General features: G+C 45.5%; 2 protein-coding genes across 13 annotated transcripts in view; one reads left to right on the top strand and one right to left on the bottom strand.

Moving 5' to 3' along the window:
- The window catches only part of FAN1 (FANCD2 and FANCI associated nuclease 1), a 38,317-nt gene extending 36,870 nt beyond the window's left edge, over positions 1-1,447 (top strand). For 9 of the 11 annotated variants that reach the window (XR_011648512.1, XR_011648511.1, XR_011648508.1 and 6 more), the window contains one exon: positions 735-1,447. Coding sequence is in view for 6 of the 11 variants with exons in the window: in XM_058294827.1 (XP_058150810.1) it covers positions 735-872 (138 nt within the window). In the remaining 5 variants the exon portion in view is untranslated. The remainder of the gene's footprint in view (positions 1-734) is intronic. The other 2 variants (XR_011648510.1, XR_011648509.1) reach the window with 2 other exon arrangements.
- Positions 1,448-1,488: 41 nt separating this feature from the next.
- Positions 1,489-19,701, bottom strand: part of MTMR10 (myotubularin related protein 10) — a 55,998-nt gene continuing 37,785 nt past the window's right edge. For both annotated transcript variants that reach the window (XM_058294830.2, XM_058294829.2), the window contains exons 7-16: positions 18,702-18,879; positions 17,019-17,106; positions 16,850-16,938; positions 14,262-14,392; positions 13,079-13,148; positions 12,387-12,457; positions 9,824-9,993; positions 8,529-8,699; positions 5,299-5,481; positions 1,489-4,735 (exon numbers count right to left, since the gene is read on the bottom strand). In XM_058294830.2, the coding sequence (XP_058150813.1) occupies positions 4,139-4,735; positions 5,299-5,481; positions 8,529-8,699; positions 9,824-9,993; positions 12,387-12,457; positions 13,079-13,148; positions 14,262-14,392; positions 16,850-16,938; positions 17,019-17,106; positions 18,702-18,879 (1,748 nt within the window). In that variant the 3' untranslated portion in view covers positions 1,489-4,138. The remainder of the gene's footprint in view (positions 4,736-5,298; positions 5,482-8,528; positions 8,700-9,823; positions 9,994-12,386; positions 12,458-13,078; positions 13,149-14,261; positions 14,393-16,849; positions 16,939-17,018; positions 17,107-18,701; positions 18,880-19,701) is intronic.

The raw sequence follows: 19,701 nt of genomic DNA, 5'->3' as shown, positions 1-19,701 counted from the left end.
CTTAATTCTTTGGATTTGTAGTTTTCATCAAACATGGGCAACTTTTGGCCAGTATTTCTTCGAACAGTTTTCTCTTTCCTCCTTTAGAATCCTTTGGGGGCATTTTAATGTATATTGGGCTGCTTAATGCTGTTTATTTAAATATTCAGTTTGGATTTTTTTTTCCTATGTCTTCAAGGTAAAATAATCTACAGTAACTGAAACTGACCATTACAGGTTCACAGAGCTGACGTGCAGGCAGATTTTTCTTATGATAAACATGTGAAAGCAGTGTGTGGGAGGAACCTGGTGTAAATTTACGCTAAGCTTTGAAAGTTAAGACATGGGGCATGTGAAGACTATGAAGAACGAGCGAGGCTGTGGGATCAGCACGTGTGAACAGGGCCCTTGAGGAGGAACGAGGCTGGGCTGTTCTGGGCGCAGAGACCTTTGGCGTGGCCAGCAGGGCCCCGGTCGCCCAGCTCTGGGGGTCAAGGCGGAGGGGCTGGAGCAGGGCGGCCGCCCAGTGTCTATTTTAAAACCATTTCTGATTGCTGTGCTAAGAATCACTTCGCTAGTTCTCTGTGAACGACCGTCTAGTTCCTCCTGAATGGAAAAACTTCTCAAGGAATTTCTTAGCTATGTATTCTTGCTATATATATAAATACAGCACACACTGAAAACTGCTCTGGCTTATTTGAATGATTATTCAGTTTCAGTAAGATACTAATCATTTTTAAAAACTTATCTTCTAGCTCGTGGAAGTTAAAGGCCCGAACGATCGTCTTTCACATAAGCAAATGATCTGGCTGGATGAACTGCAGAAGCTGGGAGCTGAAGTAGAAGTCTGTCATGTGGCTGCAGTTGGAGCTAAGGGGAAAGGCCTTAGCTGAAAGCTATGGAGTTTGGACTAACTGGGTGTAGCGTGAGATATTTTCAAAAGCATAAAGCACTATTTTGTTTAGTTTCAGTTTTGTTTTTGTCAGTTATAAATCTGAGGGTTACTGACTCATGGTACATGTCTGTATAGTCCCTAAGTACTTGCTTGTATATGTACATTGGTTACCCACAGTAGGTAATACACTTTTTAAAAGGTCTAAACCTTAGAGGCCATGTTAGGAGCTGGATGCATCTATGTTATTAAATTAGACTTATAAAAAGGCTGAAAACGTAACATAAGACTGCTGGGCTAGCCATCTTACTACCATCATTGGAAGAGCCTCTGGCCAGGAAGCAGTTTTATCAGAGACTGTTTGGGCTTTTCTCTCACAGTCTTCTTCTGAGACCTTGGGGATTGTTCCTCACAGTTTTTATTGAATGGAAGCAGCGGTTAGGACATGACCCATTCGTACCCACAGCTTTAACTACAGCCAGTTCTGAACTCATGTTAAGAATGTGAGTGGTCACTAACCGTGTTTTTTAGAGGCAAAGCAAAAAAGTTGAGTGGAATAAAATGCCTTTGAATCACTCTGTTCTTGTAGGTGATTTCATATTGATAACTGCAACAGACAGGTTCTAAGGACGTTTTATTTAGCACTGAGACTCTCCTTCACATTCATCACTGTTGAACAGGAGGCTGCTCACCTTCCTGCTCACCTACTTTAACTCAAGGCATAACCCATCTTAGGCACAAAGGTTTTAGTTTTCTCTCAAAATCAAATTTTTACTACTTGATGTTATTGCCACAGCAAGCATATTTCGTTGAAGGATGTGTTGAACAGTTTTCACCCTCTTTCAGTACAAGTTAATATCCTTTCCTTAAATAAAATTAGACATTTTTGGTTTTAAAATTGATTTTCATCAAAGAATAACAGTAAGACATTATACATAATTAAGTTCAAACTGCAAAGTCCAAAGCTGTCAGACACCTGGAGGCATTCCACCGTCCCTGGTGTCACTCACAGGCCGGGGAGTGCTGGGCTCTCTGGCAGTGTACACAGCCACTCACAGCTTCACCACCACAGTGTCCTTTCTGCTAGCTGAGCTGCCAAGCAACTTTACAACGGGCAAGACTTAAGGCTGCTTGAGTTGTTTTTCATATTACACACAATGAATTGTAGCATAATAATCATGATATAACAACTGACCAGCAAAAGTAAAACAAACAAGTGTATTTTACAACATTTGATTATCATACAAAAATAGGCACATCTCTTTTTAACACAGTATTAATAGTACTTAAGTTTTTAAAAATTTGTAAATTATTTTATTAATTTCCATTAGTAATGGAAATTATGGAGTTGAAAATAAGGGAAGAAAATTACAAATCTGTAATAAAAAAGCAGCTTCATGAAAAAGGGAGAAATATTATACTTTGAATGGCAGGATAGGCTGTTATTACTCTAAGGGACTAGGGCTCGTTTCTAATCAAGAACTATAAAATGCTTAATCACAATATTGCTCTTAGTATTAATTGAAAATGGTCCTTACTTTCTAAGCAACAAGTTGGCAGAAACACTGAGTTTATCAAGAAGATGAATTTCCTAAGACATTTTCATAAAAACTCCTGTCTCTTTAAATCTGGAGACATTATTGGTTTTTAAGAAGCAAATAATTAAAACAAACAGCTATTCTTTACCCGTAAAGGTAAAACAGTATTTTGAAAGAAAAAGTTGTTTTAGAAAAAGAAATAAGCAAACTGGGCACATTATAAAAACGTGTAAAATCTTAAGATGGCAATTTCAGAAACACTAATAAAGCCAAATTTGAAAACATCAATCTTTGAAACGGAGTGGGTGGGGAGAGGGAGCTAAAGGTCACTGCTGTGGTAACTTAGGCTCCGCCCTCCCAGCCCTGGCCAGGCTCCCACCTGAGAACAAGGGTGCATCAGGCTGAGGGGGCACCCTGCTGCTCAGGCGCCGCAACACTGCTGCCAAGTCAGGAGGGGGCGGGGTGGGAGGCTTCTCTCGTGCGTCATGAAAACACGGCAGTGTTCTGGGAAGTGCGTTTTTACTTCTCCCGTGCTCTGCTCTGACTGCTAGTGGTAATGATCTTTTCTGAGAGGAGAGGGAATTCCATGCAGGTGACCTGCCTTGGGGCCTCCGTTATTTCCAAGGCAAAGTGCCAGGGGCCGTTTACCAGAGTATCAATAGTGACATAACCTCAGTTGGCCCAAGTGCCTCCCGGCAGGTCACGTGTGCAGGGAGGGTTCCCAGAGCAGCCAGCACGCTCGGCCGAGGGGCAGCCCCCAGGAGTTTCCAGGAATCACACCGAGGGCCCTCGGTGTCTTATCACTTAAGAAGGGGAGAAATGTGGTCCTTGGCATCCCCAGAGGAAGCCTCCTGTGCACAGCCAGTTTCCAATATGCCGTGGGGTTTTAAAAAAACCCTATTTTTGAAACTACAATGTCACTCTTACTCTTACCTTAGTATCAATATCAAAGGCACTTCTGAGTTTAATTATATTAGCTACAGCAAATGCTTTAAAGTTAACAGTCCATATCATTTTAAAGTTAATCCGACAAGGGAAAAGCAAATTCATGATTTTAAATGGTGATCTAAAGTCCCAAACAAAGTGATCTAAAATAATAAAGTATGGCCTTGGAACCCTGAACCTGCATCAGCTGAGTCCCATTAGAGAGAACAGAAATTAACCACAAAAACAAGAAAACCTACTAGCCTTTTTTGGGGTTGGGGGTGGGGTTAGCAGTTGTTTCTGGAAAAATACTGAACACTAACTTGTTCGTCTTCCTGCTGTCTTCCCCTCTGGGTTGCTCATCTGACCAAGGATCACGTAACTGTTAGGTGGTAGTAGGAAAAATGGTGAAGAGGAAATAAATGCAGCCACAAAACCTGGTTAGCTCCACTAGAGTTATAACAGGAGGATGTCTGCCTGCAAATCCCCTAAAAACCAACGAGACCTATAAGGACAGAGACATAAATACCAAAATTTATGTGTATTAAAAAAAAGCAAAGAAATCTGTGGAGCGGGTGTGGCTCGGTGCTGAGCACCTGCTTACCATGTACAAGGTCCTGGGTTCAATCCCTGGGACCTCCTAAAAAACTGAAGGAAGTATGATTCAACAGGTTTTTAAATAGTGCAAATTTCAGCTGTTATTCTTACATATAAAATTGTTAGAGTTTAAAATGCCTAGGTTAGCAATTGCAATTCTGAGGGGAAAAAATACAACTTCCCTCAAAATGCCTGGAAAATACTACAGTTAGTCCTCATTTGCTAGTGTCTCAGTAGATAACCATATTTTGGCCCCACTTAAAAATTTGCTTACTGGCGTTCCTAGAATGCTTCGCCTGCACAGATTCCCTGCAGGAGAAAAGGGAAACGAAGACGAGAGGTACTCGGGCGTCCCCGAGGCCTCCCGCGGGCTGCTGGCTCGGAAGTACATCCTGCTCTGCTCCCGCTCCGCGCAGGCTTGCACGGGGCCGCTCCTGTGCTGCTGCAGCATCCTGCCCAGCAGGTCGACCTCGTCCACCAGGAGGGAGAGCCTGTGGAAGGCAGTGATGAAGCCGCCGCCGTGGATCTGCGCCTCGGGCACCCAGCGGATGTAGCAGAGTTTCCACAGTTTCACGTGCGCTCCAGAGAAGCGCGGCAGGAGGACACCGTGCGGGTCGACCGGCTTGGAAAGCCGCTCCTGCAAGTACTGCTCCACGCTGCCGTCCCGGCTGCCCGTGCGCCAGAGCGGGTCTGGCTGCAGCTTCGCTACTAAGGAGTTCCTTCTTGGAGGCAGTTCCTGGCCACTGCCAAGCCCGTCCCTGAAGGAGGACGGCAGTCCTCTCAGCGTGGAGGAGCTGTAGCTTTTCTGCAGAGGAGAGAGAGTCCATTAGCCCCTGGAGCTTTCCCTTTCAGAAGGACAGTGAAGGATGGGAAAGGTCCAGCGGCAAATACTATCTCAGCCCCAAAGAACACTTCCATTCTTTCCCGTCGGACACTTACTCTAATCCCCTCCACTGGACTGAACATTTTCCCAGCACTAGCGCTACGGGGGGTGGGGAGGTGAGCACGTCCTAGCCACTGGTCTGCTGGGGTGTATACCTCTAAGACTACCGGGTTCTAAAACACCTAGACCTGGCTCTTCTGGACAGGGGGCAGGGGAGGTGCAGGTGGGTCTGAGGGGCTGGGCCTCCAGGCTCAGGGCTGCAGCCTGCTCACTCTCAGAGGCCAAGCCCGGTTGGAGAAAAGAGGAGAAATCAGCATAAAATCGGTTCAGTTAAAAAAGTCAAAGATCCTTTAAAAACTTGTGCTGGTGGTGGTGTCACGGGAAATGACTGCTTTTAATTCGCTGTGTTCTGAGAACAGTGCTTTTGGTTACGTGCTTTGGAGCAAGCGTCACATTTTAAGTGTTAGTGCATTTTTTTAGTTTACCTTTGTCCGCTTAAAAGATTTCACAGAGCCGTTCTGTATCAAAGGCATGCTCTTCCCCACGTAGAAGGGGTTATGGAAAAGGGTGCGATCCTTTGCTGTAAACTGAAGAGACCAGTCCCAAACAGAGGGGAATTTTAAGCCCTTTTCATCACCCAATTGGATATTTTTGCTTATAGCAAATTCCTGCAAAATAAAATAAACATTTGTGAAAAGATGCAAAACGGAAGATTTTCTCTTAAAAATTTACTTTTCTCATGAGCCTTTCGACATTATTCAAAGTTAAGTTTTCTGAACCAGAGCTCTCAAAACTCAGCAGAGCATCATGTTTTCCTTCGAGAGGAGATAATGGCGGCAGGTCGGGTCAGGCACACCCAGGCCCCGCGTGAACGGGAGCTTGCTGACCAGTGCACTCTCTTCTCTCGTCCTCAGGACCGCGTACGTGATGTTACCTTTTGGACATGAAATTTTTAAGTGGATTAACAAATTCTGGGTGGGAATCACGGCCACCACAAATGGTCCACTTTCTAAAGGAACAGCCGATGGCGTCCGCCTCGGGCGTCCAGGCCATCGTGTCTGGACCACCACCAAGGCGCAGGAAGCAAGGAAGCAACCCTCCCGGGTCCAGCGTTGGGCCAGGGCTTCACGGAGACCATCCCGGGCTCCTGCGACCGCAAACCCGGGCAGCCACTGGCGGGAGGAGGGCGCGCCCTGCGGCGAGCCAGTAGCCACTTCCTATGAATCAGGAAAGGAGTCGAGACCAGCTCAGGCCAGTGACCCGGAGAAAGGAGCGTCGTCCTGGTGGAGTGTCACGAGCAGGCCATCAAAACTGTGGAGCCAGCATAGCTCCCTGCAGGAGAGCCCCCACGATTCTGAGTCTCTGGATGGTGGGAAATGATTTTTATTTTCTGCCTATACTTTTCTGTATTTTCTAAATTTTCTAAAAAGAATATGAATTTCTTTGGAAATTAGAAAAACAGGCAAAGAATGTTAAGGAAACGAAGTACTGCATCAAGAAGCCCATCGCCGGATCACAGCCAGGTCACAAGCCCTCAGTGAGGCCTGAAGTGACACCTGAAGTGACAAGTGGCTAAGCTCAATCACAGGGCTATTTTAAATAAGTAAAACTTAGAAGTCACTAAAATGTTCTTTACATTTTTATTTGAAATTTCAGCATATATATGCATAAATAAAAAGCCACTGCTTTAGAAAACAATCTTGTTAAGAGCTAAATTCCAGGCTAAAAACATAGCCCCCAACTTATTTTAACGGCCCTTATAAAGATTATAGAAAAGTCACTATTATTTTAAATGTGAAGCCTAAAAATATTTATCTCCAAAGAAGATCAGATTTTCCAAATACCTGACCACCAGCATCTAAGAATGAAGCAAAGACAGAAACACCACTCCACGCTGGCGGTCGCTCTGGGGAGGGGACTGAAAAGAGCTGTGGTGTCAAAGACGACGACTCCCAGCTCGACGGCCGGCGCCCCTCGGGTAGCCGGGGCACTCAGCGGACTGCAGTCCTGCCGACAGAGCAGATCCTGAATACAGAATGTCAAAGCGAGAGGGGGAGGAAGAAAGGGGGGTATCCTTGCTGGTATTTGCCAGAAAAAGCTTTGGAAAAAAGTCAAATGAAAACAAACGAGCACTAGAACTTGAAACAAGAGCAGGTGAAATGGTACTATTTAAAAACACTCAGTCACTTTTATTCCCATGTATCAATCTGCTTGTAAACACATCGCGGCACATCCAGAATCCAGCCGAGAGGCAGAAGCGAGCAGTGAGCACCGGGGGAGGCCGGCCTGGTATCCAGAAAACCCTACACTCAGGAAGCCACCTAGGGCACTGGCGTCACAGCTTCCACCAAGTCTAACGGACTTTTACTCCTAGCCTGATGTGAACTGAGGGCCACACCGTATGGCCGTGTGAGCATATGTGCGTGCACAGGGAAAAAGCAAGCAAGCGGAGGCGCGCACGAGGCGCACAAGCAAGGGGAGGACTGACTTGCGGGGCACAGAAACGAGTATCAGAGACCGCTGATTTCAGAACCGCCAGCAGCCTCTGGGCCTGTCCTGGCTACTAAGCACAGTATTTGGAAGGTTAAATTTTTTTAGGGGAGCATAGAATGCACTTTACAAACATTTCCTTCCCAAACGGCTAATTCCAAAAAACCTCATGAGGATGTTGAATTCGTCTGGCCTGGCGTTCCCGGAGGAGCAGCGCCGTGAACGCCTTTCCTTCACCCCGCCGCCCAGGCCCTTTTCTGTGGGCCGTTCCTCATTCAATCCGTTGCCTGAATAAAGCCATTCCCAACTGCCCAGGACGGTTTTGTCTTTGATGCCACAACCCAGGACGACTAGTTTCCTTGGCGTCACAGTTTATAAGACATTTTTACCACCGTGAGGCCCAAGGCACTCCTATTAACTGATGGGTCCATTTTACAGATGACGGGTGAAGCCGCAGGGGGCCAGAGGCCCAGGGCTCGCCCAGGCAGCCCTGAGAAGGCTGGAGGGGCCTGCGCGCGGCCTTAGGCCGAGGAGCCAGAGCCCCCGTGCGTGCTCTCCCGAGGAAGTCCCTCAAGGCACACAGCTGCCCTTTCCACTGCTCTCGCCGTTCACTGCAGGTTTTACCAGTTTTGGCCTTTGCTGGCTCAGACGTGGGCAAGACAAAATTTGGGGTGCAGGCATGCCATGGCCAGAGCTGCTTTCAGCTTTTCTGCAACCCTCCTTAGCCCTAAATGACTCTTCCTCTAGGGCAATGAATTGTGTCTAAAAGCTTTTAAACCTACCCAAAAGTGCTTGCCATAGATCACACAGGGCCTGTGGAAGCTGTGCAGTCTCTAAACTGCCTTCTCTATAGGACTCTTCAGGGAAAATTATCTTGCTTTGTACAACTTTTATTTACCTAGGTGATCAATGTCTTCAAAATAGGTCTTTTTCAATACCCATCCTTATAGTCCAAATGTGACAATATAAAAACGAGCACAGCATTTAAGGTGGTTAAAATAACTTATATCTTTAAATTGGTTTATTATGAATGATTAACACAAGAGAACACATAAAATGCTCATTCATAAAAATAAAACAAGGTCTCGATTTTTGCTTAAAATGGTATTACAGCTACGATAGTTTAAAACTGTATATTTTAAATATGCAATTTGTTCTACTTCTTATGTATCAATCAAGTTGCTAAAAAAAGAAAAGAAGTCACACTAGCCACAAAATTGCTTACTGTGCTTTGCTTCACCCGCTGGTGAGGACAGTTGAACAGGAAGGTGCCGAACAGGGAGATGTGGGTACTGTCGTACAGGACTGCTAAGTACGTCTCAGAGAACTCAAACGCCGCTGGGTACTGTTCTAACAGTTGCCACGTGGCATCCAAGAATAGCAAAAATAAGGGAGACTGTAAGTAAGAACAAAAAACGTGAATATTTTATGTCCCTAAACTGTTCACACTTATTTCCAAATTCATCGCTAGGAAGAGATGAAGAGAAAAGAAAACATCTAAGCCTAAAAACCTTGACTCTTAAATTAGAGTAATGATATGTAATAGACCAGACGTTCTTATGCCAAACCTAAGAAGTGTGTTCAACCACAGCAGACATCACAGCCCTGACTTGCCAAAGTAGATAAAGCTGAAGGACACAAAAGTTCAAAGTATACAAAGTTGAAATGGCCAGGGAAACAGATGAGCAGGTTGCCATTATATGAACGGGGAAGGGTAAAACGTGGGTTTAAGGCCTATCCTGGAAACAACTGTGTAAAACGTTAAAAAAAAAATTCAACTTCTGTAATTAGCTTTGGACAACCCTGTGGGCTCAGCATCCAGAAAACTTCTGAGCATCAGAAAACAGTTTGGCCTCAGCCGCTAGGTCACATGCCTTATCAAGTCCAGCAGCTGGCAGTGGACGTTCTGTCCCCAGGAGCTCCCCATCATGTACTGGGAAGTCCTACCATTCTAACAGTGATGTGCTCTCTGTTGGGAGCGTCTCAGGTAATACAGCTTGTTATTCAATAGGAAATACTGCAAGTCCCGCTGTGCTGCATGAAACAACTGTCAAAACCGGCCAGGCCCACGAGAGTGGCTGGGGCCCTTCACAGCTTACGACTTGAAGGCAGCCCCGACCCCGCAGCGTTCCACAGCCGTCTCCCTCAAACTTCTCCTTCTGAACCAGTTCAGAAAAAAAGAAAACGCGGTGTTCCAAAACTGATTTTTCAAATATCAATGTGCTCGTTTTTTCCTTTGTCAAGGAGCTAACATAATTATTCAGCTATTTTTCTGAACCCAGTGAAGTGTATTAGACACCTTTTTTGGATTTCACCTACATAGCTATGATATTCTTCATAAGCACATCGATTTGGAGACTGGCTAACGGATCAGAGTCACACTGACGTCCTTCGACACTGCTGTATTAAAGGGAGTATGCGGAGCCGCCTCACCTCTTGATAGAGGGCCAATCTCATGACACACGGTGTACCTTGTGCACACTGAAAGCCTGGTAACAAGACACTAAGATTTCGTTGTACCTCCTTTTCTGATCTCTTTAAATGGTTGCATCTGTCCAGGAACTGATAGCCAGCCATGACCCACTCCTTCTGTACCAGACTCTGAAATCCAGTAATCGTCCTAAAATAGGGATCCAGCATCACTTGAATAAGAGAAGCGATGAAACAACTCAAATCTCTTCCCTCTTCCTCTGTCAATAAAATAGAAAGAAAATGATTACTACATAGAAAAATGCTGAGATAGGAAAGGAAAAGAAAGCAAAGGTAAAGGAGGTAATTCATTATTCTGTGCTTAGGCTACCTTTAAAATAATCTTTGTAAGGAAACTTCACTGTATTCCAGCAACTCTAAAATAGCATAAATACCTGTTTCAGATCAAATGGGAGGTCGCCATTTGTAAATGAATATTCTGCGGATAACAGGAGCTTGTATTTCGCACTTTCCCCCTGTGCTTACCGGGACACTGCCCATGGTGCACCCTTCCCGTGACGCCGCGCAGTGCTGCCCCAGAGGTCGTGACAATACAGAACTGCCCACTGCTGCCCTAAAGGCGAGCGCTGCCCTGCCATCTTCCATAGCTACCTTCCTTGTTAACGAGGCCAGGATTACCCTGACAGCAAAGCCAGAGGATATGAGAAGAAAATTACTGACCCGTATCTGTTACGATTATAGATACAAAAATCAACAAAGCTGTTAGCAAACCAAATTATTCCAGGGATGCAACTTTAACACTGAACAAGGTAATAATACCATATAAATAAAAGACATCTCATTACATGCAGAGCGAGCATCTGATAAAAATTCAACATTCATTCATGATTTTAAAAAAACTCTTAGTTAACTGGGAGTAGAAAGGAACAGCTAATATTATTACAGAAAGACTAAATGCTGTCCCTCAAAGTCAGAACAAGGCTGTCCACTCTTGACATCTGTAATCCACTTTGTCCTGGAGGTTCTAGACAGAGCAATTAGGTGAAAAAGGAAGTAAAAGGTATCAGATTGGAAAGGAAGAAATGAAACTATTTGCAGACAACATGATCCTGCATGTAAAAAATTTAAGAAATCCACAAAATAATTACTAGAACTAATCAGTTCAGCAAGGTCGCAGGAATACAAGATCAATGTACAAAAGTCAAACAACTTGAATGCAAAACAATCTGAAATTGAAATGAAGAACAGAATTGCATTCTCAATAGTATCAAAAACTAAAATACTTATTTAGAATGGACTTACCAAAATAAAGGTAAGACTGGTGCACTAAAAACTATAAAGCACTGTACGTAAAATTAAAGTTCTAAATAAATAAGAGATTCATGTTTATGGACTAGCAAATCCAACGTCAAGATGGCATTCTCCCCCGGTTCAGCTGTTGGTTCAACACATCCATATCAAAACCCCAGCAAGCTTTTCTGCAGATCCTAAAAGTTATACAGAAACACTCCAAAGGAACCAGAATAGCCGAGACTATTTTGCAAATGAACAAAGTTGGAACACTTACATGACTCAATTTCAAAATATACTGTGAGTAACCACCAAAATAGTGTGGTACTGGCAGAAGACTGGGCATGAAGATGACTGAAATAAAACCAGAAGCCCAAAAACAAGTCCTTACATTTATGATCATCTGGCTTCTGACGAAGCATGCCTGCCAAGGCATTCAATAAAGGAGGGATAGTGTTCTCAACAAATGGTGTTGGGAAAATTCAATATCCATATGCAAACAAAACAAAACAACACAAACATAGAGTTTTACCTCAAAACATAACAAAAAAATTCATTCTAAACAGACCACAGACTTCTGTAAGAGCAAAACTATAAAACTTTAGGAGAAAGTCTTTCTGACCTTGAATGAGGCAGAAGATTTTTAGATACGATACTATAGCATGATCCATAAAAGAAAAATGGATGAATTGGGCTTCAACAAAATTAAAGAATTTGAAATTCAAAAGACATTAAGAAAATGAAAAGGCAACTATAATTTAAACATTTTCCAGCAATCAAAAGATAACTGTATATTACATAACTTTATAGCTAATATTTCTAAGCTTACAAATAAAGTTGAATAGACTATGAACTGTCTGGTTTTATAATGTATTCACATTGCAAAGTACATGAATACACTATGTTAATAAAACTTGTCAGGCTAACTGACAAGGTGAAGATATTTGCCTACCAAATATATGATAAAATTCACATTATTGGCTATTTGGTTCGATTAATTTCTTGATCTCAAACTGTTTCCTGAGAGTCACAATCTAGCAGGAGCCAGAAGACAGCAAAAGAGCCAGTTTAGAGAGAAAGGGTGCTCTGCCCAAATCAGAGCCTAGAACAAAGCTAGTTAGGGATGTGGTCCATTCTTCCTGTAAACAGGAAGAGCGCTCTAAGAGAACAGAAAAAGGGATTCCTTTCTGTTTTTCTATTTGCAATCTTTGCACCATTTCTCTCTAATGATGTGAAAAATGTATAGTGTTATTTGATGGTGTTGTCAAAAGACAAAGGTAAGATTAATGTAATTAGCTTGAACATGGACACTCAGCTGGCTGAACTGACAGTAATTATTGTTTTCAGTAATTACTTTAATTACCTTGCAGGATTACAGAGAGATGTTTGCTCTCCAGCATGTATACAAGTTCTACTGAATGTTTAAGGAATGCCCTGAAAAGAGAACGGGGAAATTACTGTAAAAATTCCAATTTCCACGGCAAGTATTCTTAAAAGCACTTGAAATCAAGCAAATAAAATCTTTCACTATACTACTTGTATATTCAATAATCCTTAAATATTCCTTCAGTATTTACACCATTCTTCAACGGAGGACATTTTTTGATTTTTCTATCATTAACCCTTTACAACAAGGGCAGCGTTGGTTGTATCACACCCTTGAAATGACAGAATTAGAGGGACGGAGAACACACGGGGGCTGCCAGGGTCAGGGTGGGGTGAAGGCGCAGCTCGAAGGCGCAGGAAGAGACCCTGGGAGCTTGGGCAGTTTCCTGCCTTGACTGTGGTGGTTACACAAACCTGCCCGTGATAAAACAGCATACACCACACACACAAGAGAGCATGTACAAACTGTACAAGTCTGTAGATTTACCAAAGCCCATGTCCTGGTTTCGATATCATACTCTTGCATATAATTACACGAAATGGTACCAGGGGAGAAGTGAGGTGAAGAGTGTAGGAGACCTCTCCAAACTATGTTTGCAACTTCTTGTGTGTGTATGATTATTTCAAATAAAGAAGCTAAAGGAATAAAAGGAAAGATGTTGTACGAACCTTATGTATTCTAACCACCGAGTACTTTCCAGTGAAGATAACCATTTCTCTTCAGTTTCTTCAAAAGGCTCTGTAATAAGCATGGTAATTACACACACACAGTTTTAGGTTTTCTCAGCTTAATTTTATATGATTAATATCAGAACTAAGCGATGACACATCTCAGATCTTAGTATTTAAAGGTAGCTTTACAGAAAGTCGTGCACTTTCACACTAGCCAACAGAGCACACGACAATTCTGAGATGATCTCCTAGACTCCCATCTGCTTCTCTTCTGGCTCTCTCACGGTAATCTCCAAAGTTCCTCCCAGCTCCACCCCAATGGAGGGTGCTTCCGGCTCCAGCCCTCATGGAGGGAGCCAGGCCTTCCTGGTCACCCGCCAGCCCCTCGGGATTCTGGCCCTCCCTGAGTGGGAAGAGCTGCTGCAGACCTTCCTGCAAAAGGGTCCCTTCCCGCTTCTCTCTGGGGCGGCCTTCCCCACAAGGTCCAGCGCCCTGGTGGCCGACCACTACAGAACGGCTGGGACCACCTGCCCAGCACAGCCGTGCCTGTCCATCTGCGTGGCCTCCCACCTCAAAACTCCATGCTTCAGTCACACTTGACTTTCTGAAATTCTGACATCATTCATGTCGCTGCATTTCTCAACCTCCCCCCTTCCCCAGGCAAGCTGCCCTCATTCGAGACCTGATGCAGTATTTGCAGCTCCTGGTTTTAAGAACACACATGACTCTACACCTGCTTGTGTGTCCCTCTCCCTCCAGCACACACCCACGGCAGCTGGCGAGGCTGCGCGAAAGACACAGGCGAGCTCTCGGGCCGTCCCGTGCCGGCAGGGCTCTAGCTAGACCAGCTCCACTCACGACGCACAGAACATAACAGGCACTGCATTCTTAGCAGCTGTCCATAAGGTAACGTGTGGGAATACTTAGCAAACAGTTGTAGAGAAGTATTTGGTACCTTTCGTGATTTGAGGGTGGTTTAATGGGCTCCCTTTTCCCCTGCAGTTTATTCTTTATCTTGTAAGAGGTTTTGACATCCTCATAAAATACACTTTGTACAAGTATTTCAATAAGACTCTCACTAAATGTATTTCCATTATTTTTAAGGAACAGTACTTTTCTACCTGTCTCATACAATTCTGTATCTCCAATTTATTATATATATATGTGTATAGATAATTACCATTAACACATAGTTCCTTAAGTTTTACAAACGCGGCCTGTATTTCTTGGATACTAGGCAAGGTCTTATCCAAATCCGATTTGTAAACGTCACTTCTCTGTGGATGACTTTTCGTTATTGCGTTACAGATCCTAGTAAAGACAAAATCCTTCCGTCATTTTCATTCCTCTTTTACTACACACCTACTGAGCACCTGCTAAGAGACAGGCACCACTCGAAGAGCTGTGGGGAGAGGAACCAGTCAGCCAGGTCCTGCCCACAAGAGCTCACCTGGGTGGGGGGAACTAATGAGATGTAATCTTTAAGGCAGGTGGTCAGAGAGGGCGCCTCTGAGATGGGGCTGCAGGAGCCGAAGCGGCAACAACCAGGAGCCATGCAGAGACCTGGGGAAAGGGCTCTAGGCAGAGGCAGAGCTGGTGCAAAGGCCCTGTGGCAGAGACCAAGCAGAAGGCCAGCACAGCTACATTGTGTACACGTGGGAAGAGGGCTGGAGATGAGGCTGGACAGAAGAGAGTCTGTCCTAACTGTGAGGGATAGGATAGATAAAATATGAGATTCTTAGTAAATTAACAATTAAAACCACGATTGGTTATAAAGTGTCATAACTAAATCTCACCCAACAGCGTCACAATCTCCCCTTTGACAGCACGCTTCCTAACCGAGCACTCTGCCTCCACGACAGTGAAAACAAGGCTTGGAACATGACAGCACAGACTTCATTTCTAACATGATTAATTAAAATTAAATAGTCCAGGGAATATGGACTAGCACCAACTGGAGTCACCCTCCTTTCCAGAATGCACACAGGTCACTTGAGGGTCACTTGAGTGCTACTGGCATTGGCAAAGTGGGTTCCTTATTTATGGCACTGTGGAGAAAACCCAAGATCAGGCTGAACCAAATCCCAAAATCTCTGAGGTTCTCTGAGCCTGCTTCCAAGATCTGGTCACTTGTTCCTTCATATTCGACAAATGCTGAACAGATACTCTGTCTCACAGGCACTTCCTGGGTGCTGAGTTACAATGGTGTGAAAACAGACATGTCCCTCGCCTAACGGAGCACACTAAGCTCACTAGGCAGCGCAGTCATCAGACTAACACTACATACAGCTAAACCAGAAATACACGCTATGAAGAAATTCTAACCTGCTATAGAGTGTGTACCTGCGAGGCCTAATCTGATTTGGGAGGGGAGGCAAAGCTCATCTTAGGGAAGTGATGTTTGAAATGAGACATAAGGAGCGAGCGCGTGCTGAGCAGGTGGGGGTGGAGGGGCTTTGGATGAGCATGAGCGAGGCAGCCATGGGCGGCCCAGGCCACGGGCAGGTGGGAAGCCCGGGGGGGGCGGAGCCTGCAGGTGGGGCGGGGCAGGGCACGGCACCAGGCGGGAGGGCGGTGGGTGTGTGTGGGGGAGCACATGGGCTTGTAAGGTTTTTGAAAAGCAAGGTGATGACAACTGAAGAAGGATTGGATACGCAGAGGGGAAGTAAAAAGGCAGGTATCTCAAGGACAACGCCTGGGTCTTCGGGAACAGCAAAGCAAGAGCAGGTAAGGGAGAGCAGACTGGGAGGGGCCTGGAGGCTACATCCTCAGGTTTAGTTTTGGATAGAATGAGTTTAAAGGGCCTTTGAGACCTCTGCAGGAAGGATGTCAAGGTAGGCTGGAGTAATGGAAGAAATTATATCATTCATGTGGAGACAGTGGCCACAGGAGTTGCCGAGGGCAGGGAGAGGGAAGAAGATGTGACATGGGGGCATTTTCAGGACTTGGAATTGTCCTCAATGATATCGCAGGGACAGATGCAGGACATTGTATATCCTGCCATAACTCACTGAAGGGACCGGGGGAGAGTGTAAACTACAACGTAAACTATAATCCATGCAGTGCAGCAGTGCTCCAAAATGTATTCACCAAAAGCTATGAATGTGCCACAATGAGAAAAGAGGTTGTTGGTGTGGGAGGAGTGGGGGGTGTGGAGTGGGGTATGTGGGAACCTCTTATATTTTTTAATGTAATATTTCGTGTGACTTACTTATCTTTAAAAAATAAAAAAATAAAAGGCTGGAGACATGACTCTGAGGGCCAGTGGCCCTGGGGACGAGAGGAGGAAGCGGCCAGGGACAGCGGGCCTGCAGGGGCTGGGAGCCTGGAGGGCGGCGCGGGCGCGGGGAGGAGCCGAGGGCCCAGGCTTCGGGGCGAGGGTGGGGAGCAGGGCCCCTGCCGGGAGGACGGCGGAGGAAGCCCGCCACCTGCAGGGCACGAGGCCGACCCTGGCAGAGGACAACAGGCTGCTAATGGTGGCCAACGAAAATCACGCTGCGGCCACTGTGACTTCTTACTTGTAAGATACGGCAAGACGTCAGCACTGTGACACCCTGAAGGGTCTTGTAAACCAAAGATTTAAATTACATTTAGTATAACTTCAACACTGGACAATTTTAACATATTCAATTCTTTTCAAAACAACAATTCTGGTATAGAATTATGATGCTAACAAGATATTTACCAACTGTTTTCAATTAGTAGTTTACTGTACTTAACTTATCACAAATACAAGTTTCTAAGTTAACGATACCATTTCCCGATTACCTTTGATCGATTTTTCTCTGCTGCAACACATCTTTTATGAGAGCCATTCTCACCAGGGCACTGCCGTTAGGGTGGCTCCAGCACCAGAGCTGGAAGAGAAGAATTCTCACTTAACCGGTTAGAAAAAAATATGTATCAGCATTAACTAAATTCAACAGAAATCACTTACTGGCACCCTTCTTCCAACAAAAGAATGTGAAAAGATCTTTAGGTCTTGGTCTGCTAAAGGACTTGGCACTACAAAGTATTCTGGAAGGCTGGAGGAGAAAAAAGCCAAGACATTTTAGAAGAGTCCTGTGCTTTAGGCAAGAAATGTAACACATTTATCCCCACGTGACATGCACCCCACTTAAAGGTAACAGGTTTATCTCCACTTGATGTGCACGCCACTTAGGTCCACGAGGCGGGCGTGCCAGGCCCTGCAGAGGCTTTTTGGCATATGCTGGTGCTCGGTGGTCATGGCATTTAAATTCCACGGGTGGCAGGAGACCCACGCCATATGCTCCAAAGCCCATTCCCTAGCTCTCTACTCCCAGAGGCTTCTAGTACTGGGTCAGACCAGTCATAACAGGGTAGTGTTTTTTCCTAAAAAAGCTGCTTCTCTTCAAGAAAAAGGGATTTCCACAATCTTAAAATAAAGCACTCCTAAAAATCCCAGCTACAATGACACTCAAAAAATAAATTAAAAAAACAATTTCTAGGTCACTTTTGGAGGATTCCAGGGAACCAGAGCTCACTGTTCTGAAAACCTAAGTAAAGGAAAAGTGGGCATTTTATGCTGCCTTTCTTCTTGGCACCGAAGAACCCGTGAGAGAGAAGTCTGACCCAGCAGGAGAAGAGCAGGGTGAGCACAGCAGCCGCCTCGGGGAGGCAGGCGCGGGCAGGTGTTTCCTCCTCAAGAACGAGCGGGTGGAGCTCCGCGGCAGAGCGCCGGCGCACACGGACAGGGGTCCTGGGTTTAGTCCCTGGAACCTTCCAAAAACCAACCAACCAACGACAAAAGAAAGCCACTCTTGGCAGCTAAACCCGACATGAAAGGCGCGCTTGTGCTGCTGGGTCAGGCCGAAGCCCTCGGACCCGCCAGCCCGTCAGCGTCAAGCAGCGAGGAGCTGAGGAGACGCAGTGGGACCCCGCAGGGAACACACCCGTGCCCGGGGCACAGCGGCTCAGCCTAACAGGGCCACCAGAGCCACCAGCACTCTGCAGGAAGCACCCCCAGGGGCCAGAACGGGTGCTCTCCAGCACGCAGACAGTTCTGCGGAGCAGGGGACCCCATCTGTGAACACATCACCGGGAGGGTGAGCAGAGGTGGAAGGAGACAATGAAAAGGTGTAAGAGCTGCCCCAAGATCAACGCGAGGGCCTTGCTGGCTACTGACCTGGACAAACCAACTATAGAAGACATTCTTGAGAGAGAAATGCAAAGGAACAATGACTGGGTTAAACTAACAAAGGAATCGGTGTCAATGTCTTTCAGATTTTTTTTTTCATTTTAAAAACAATTTACTGAAGTATATCATTCATTCATGAACATACATAAACACTAAGTATATAATAAAAGCTATGAACTTACAAACATGCATTTCATCACACAGGGCTCCCACACATGACCCACCACCGTGTACTGCTGTGAAACATTTATTACAAACTATGAAAGAGCATCGCAAAACATCACTACTAACTATAGCCAGTACCTCACATTTGGTGTATTTCAACACATACTGATATTGTGATTATGTTTTAAAAGAAAACACTCATTAGCACGTTCCTAGCCATGTCAGTTATCAAGGCAGCAATGTGTTACTTGTGGAGAAGGACCTCCCAGCCGTGACCCCGCTGTCAGCTGGACTTACCACGTGGACACCATGTAACCCTCATTAATGGAGCAAACTCTCCACCCGGAAGCTCCCGTCCTCTTCATTTCTCTGTCCCAATCTGAGTAAGTTTCAAACAGAGGAGTTTTCTGGCTGTTGCCACCACCAGCTCCACCACCTCCTCCACCTCCTGAGGGGAGTCCGTTTACTTTGTTGGCTACAGGAAAAAGCACTGCTGTTAATTTTAACAGTCACATGTGCATGCCACAAGCCCTTTCCCCTTTTCTTGCCCTTGATCAGATGTATCCTGAAAGCTCTAGCATCTCTTCTCGACTTCTTCTTTCCAGGCTCTCCAGGAAGCTTCTCACCCCTTCCGGCAGTCCTTCCTCTCTAAAAAGAACTCAGTTCGTCTTCTCTTTGCCCGGCTCCCTTCTAGCTCCCTAAGCTCCCTGATTGTCCTGTCCTGCTCTGGCCACTACCCCCTCTGCCCTAGAGCATCGACAGGTGAACTTGAATTTGAAAACACTTTCACTGGATCATGCTGCTCCATGGTCACTACTACACTACACAACTTCCAGCCTTCCTCTTACAGACCGACTTCCTAAATGACGAGCAGTACCTGCTGCCAACCTTTCCTCTCCACTAATTTCCCTCTTAACTCTCAACAGTCTTCCCTACTGTGCTAGGAAACCATTCCTGACCCTCCCTCCTCCTCCCGCCTCAAATCGTGGGGTAAGCCTGGTCATCTGCTAGCCTTCTCCACACTTCCTGGACAAAGGAGTGCACCCCACAATCATCTCTGTCCTCAAGTCCTCTAAATGTTTCATCTTTCTAATACCGCCTTCTCAACCCTCTTTTATGTGCTCACTACAAGATCCATTTCCTGAACCTGCTCAATTTTTCTTGGAAAAGTCCACGAAGGTTCCATGCACCCTGCTGCAGTGCTGGTCCCACACAGAGATGTCCGCCCATCCGGGCCTAGACTTGCCGTCCCTTGACAGCTCAGAGCCTTCTCTGTGGCTGGGGGGGGGGGGGGGGG

Source organism: Dasypus novemcinctus, chromosome 3 (genome assembly GCF_030445035.2).
Source record: "Dasypus novemcinctus isolate mDasNov1 chromosome 3, mDasNov1.1.hap2, whole genome shotgun sequence".
Classification (NCBI taxonomy): Eukaryota; Metazoa; Chordata; class Mammalia; order Cingulata; family Dasypodidae; genus Dasypus; species Dasypus novemcinctus.
Note: the sequence above shows the minus strand (reverse complement) of the source record. Positions and strands in the feature narration are given on the sequence as shown.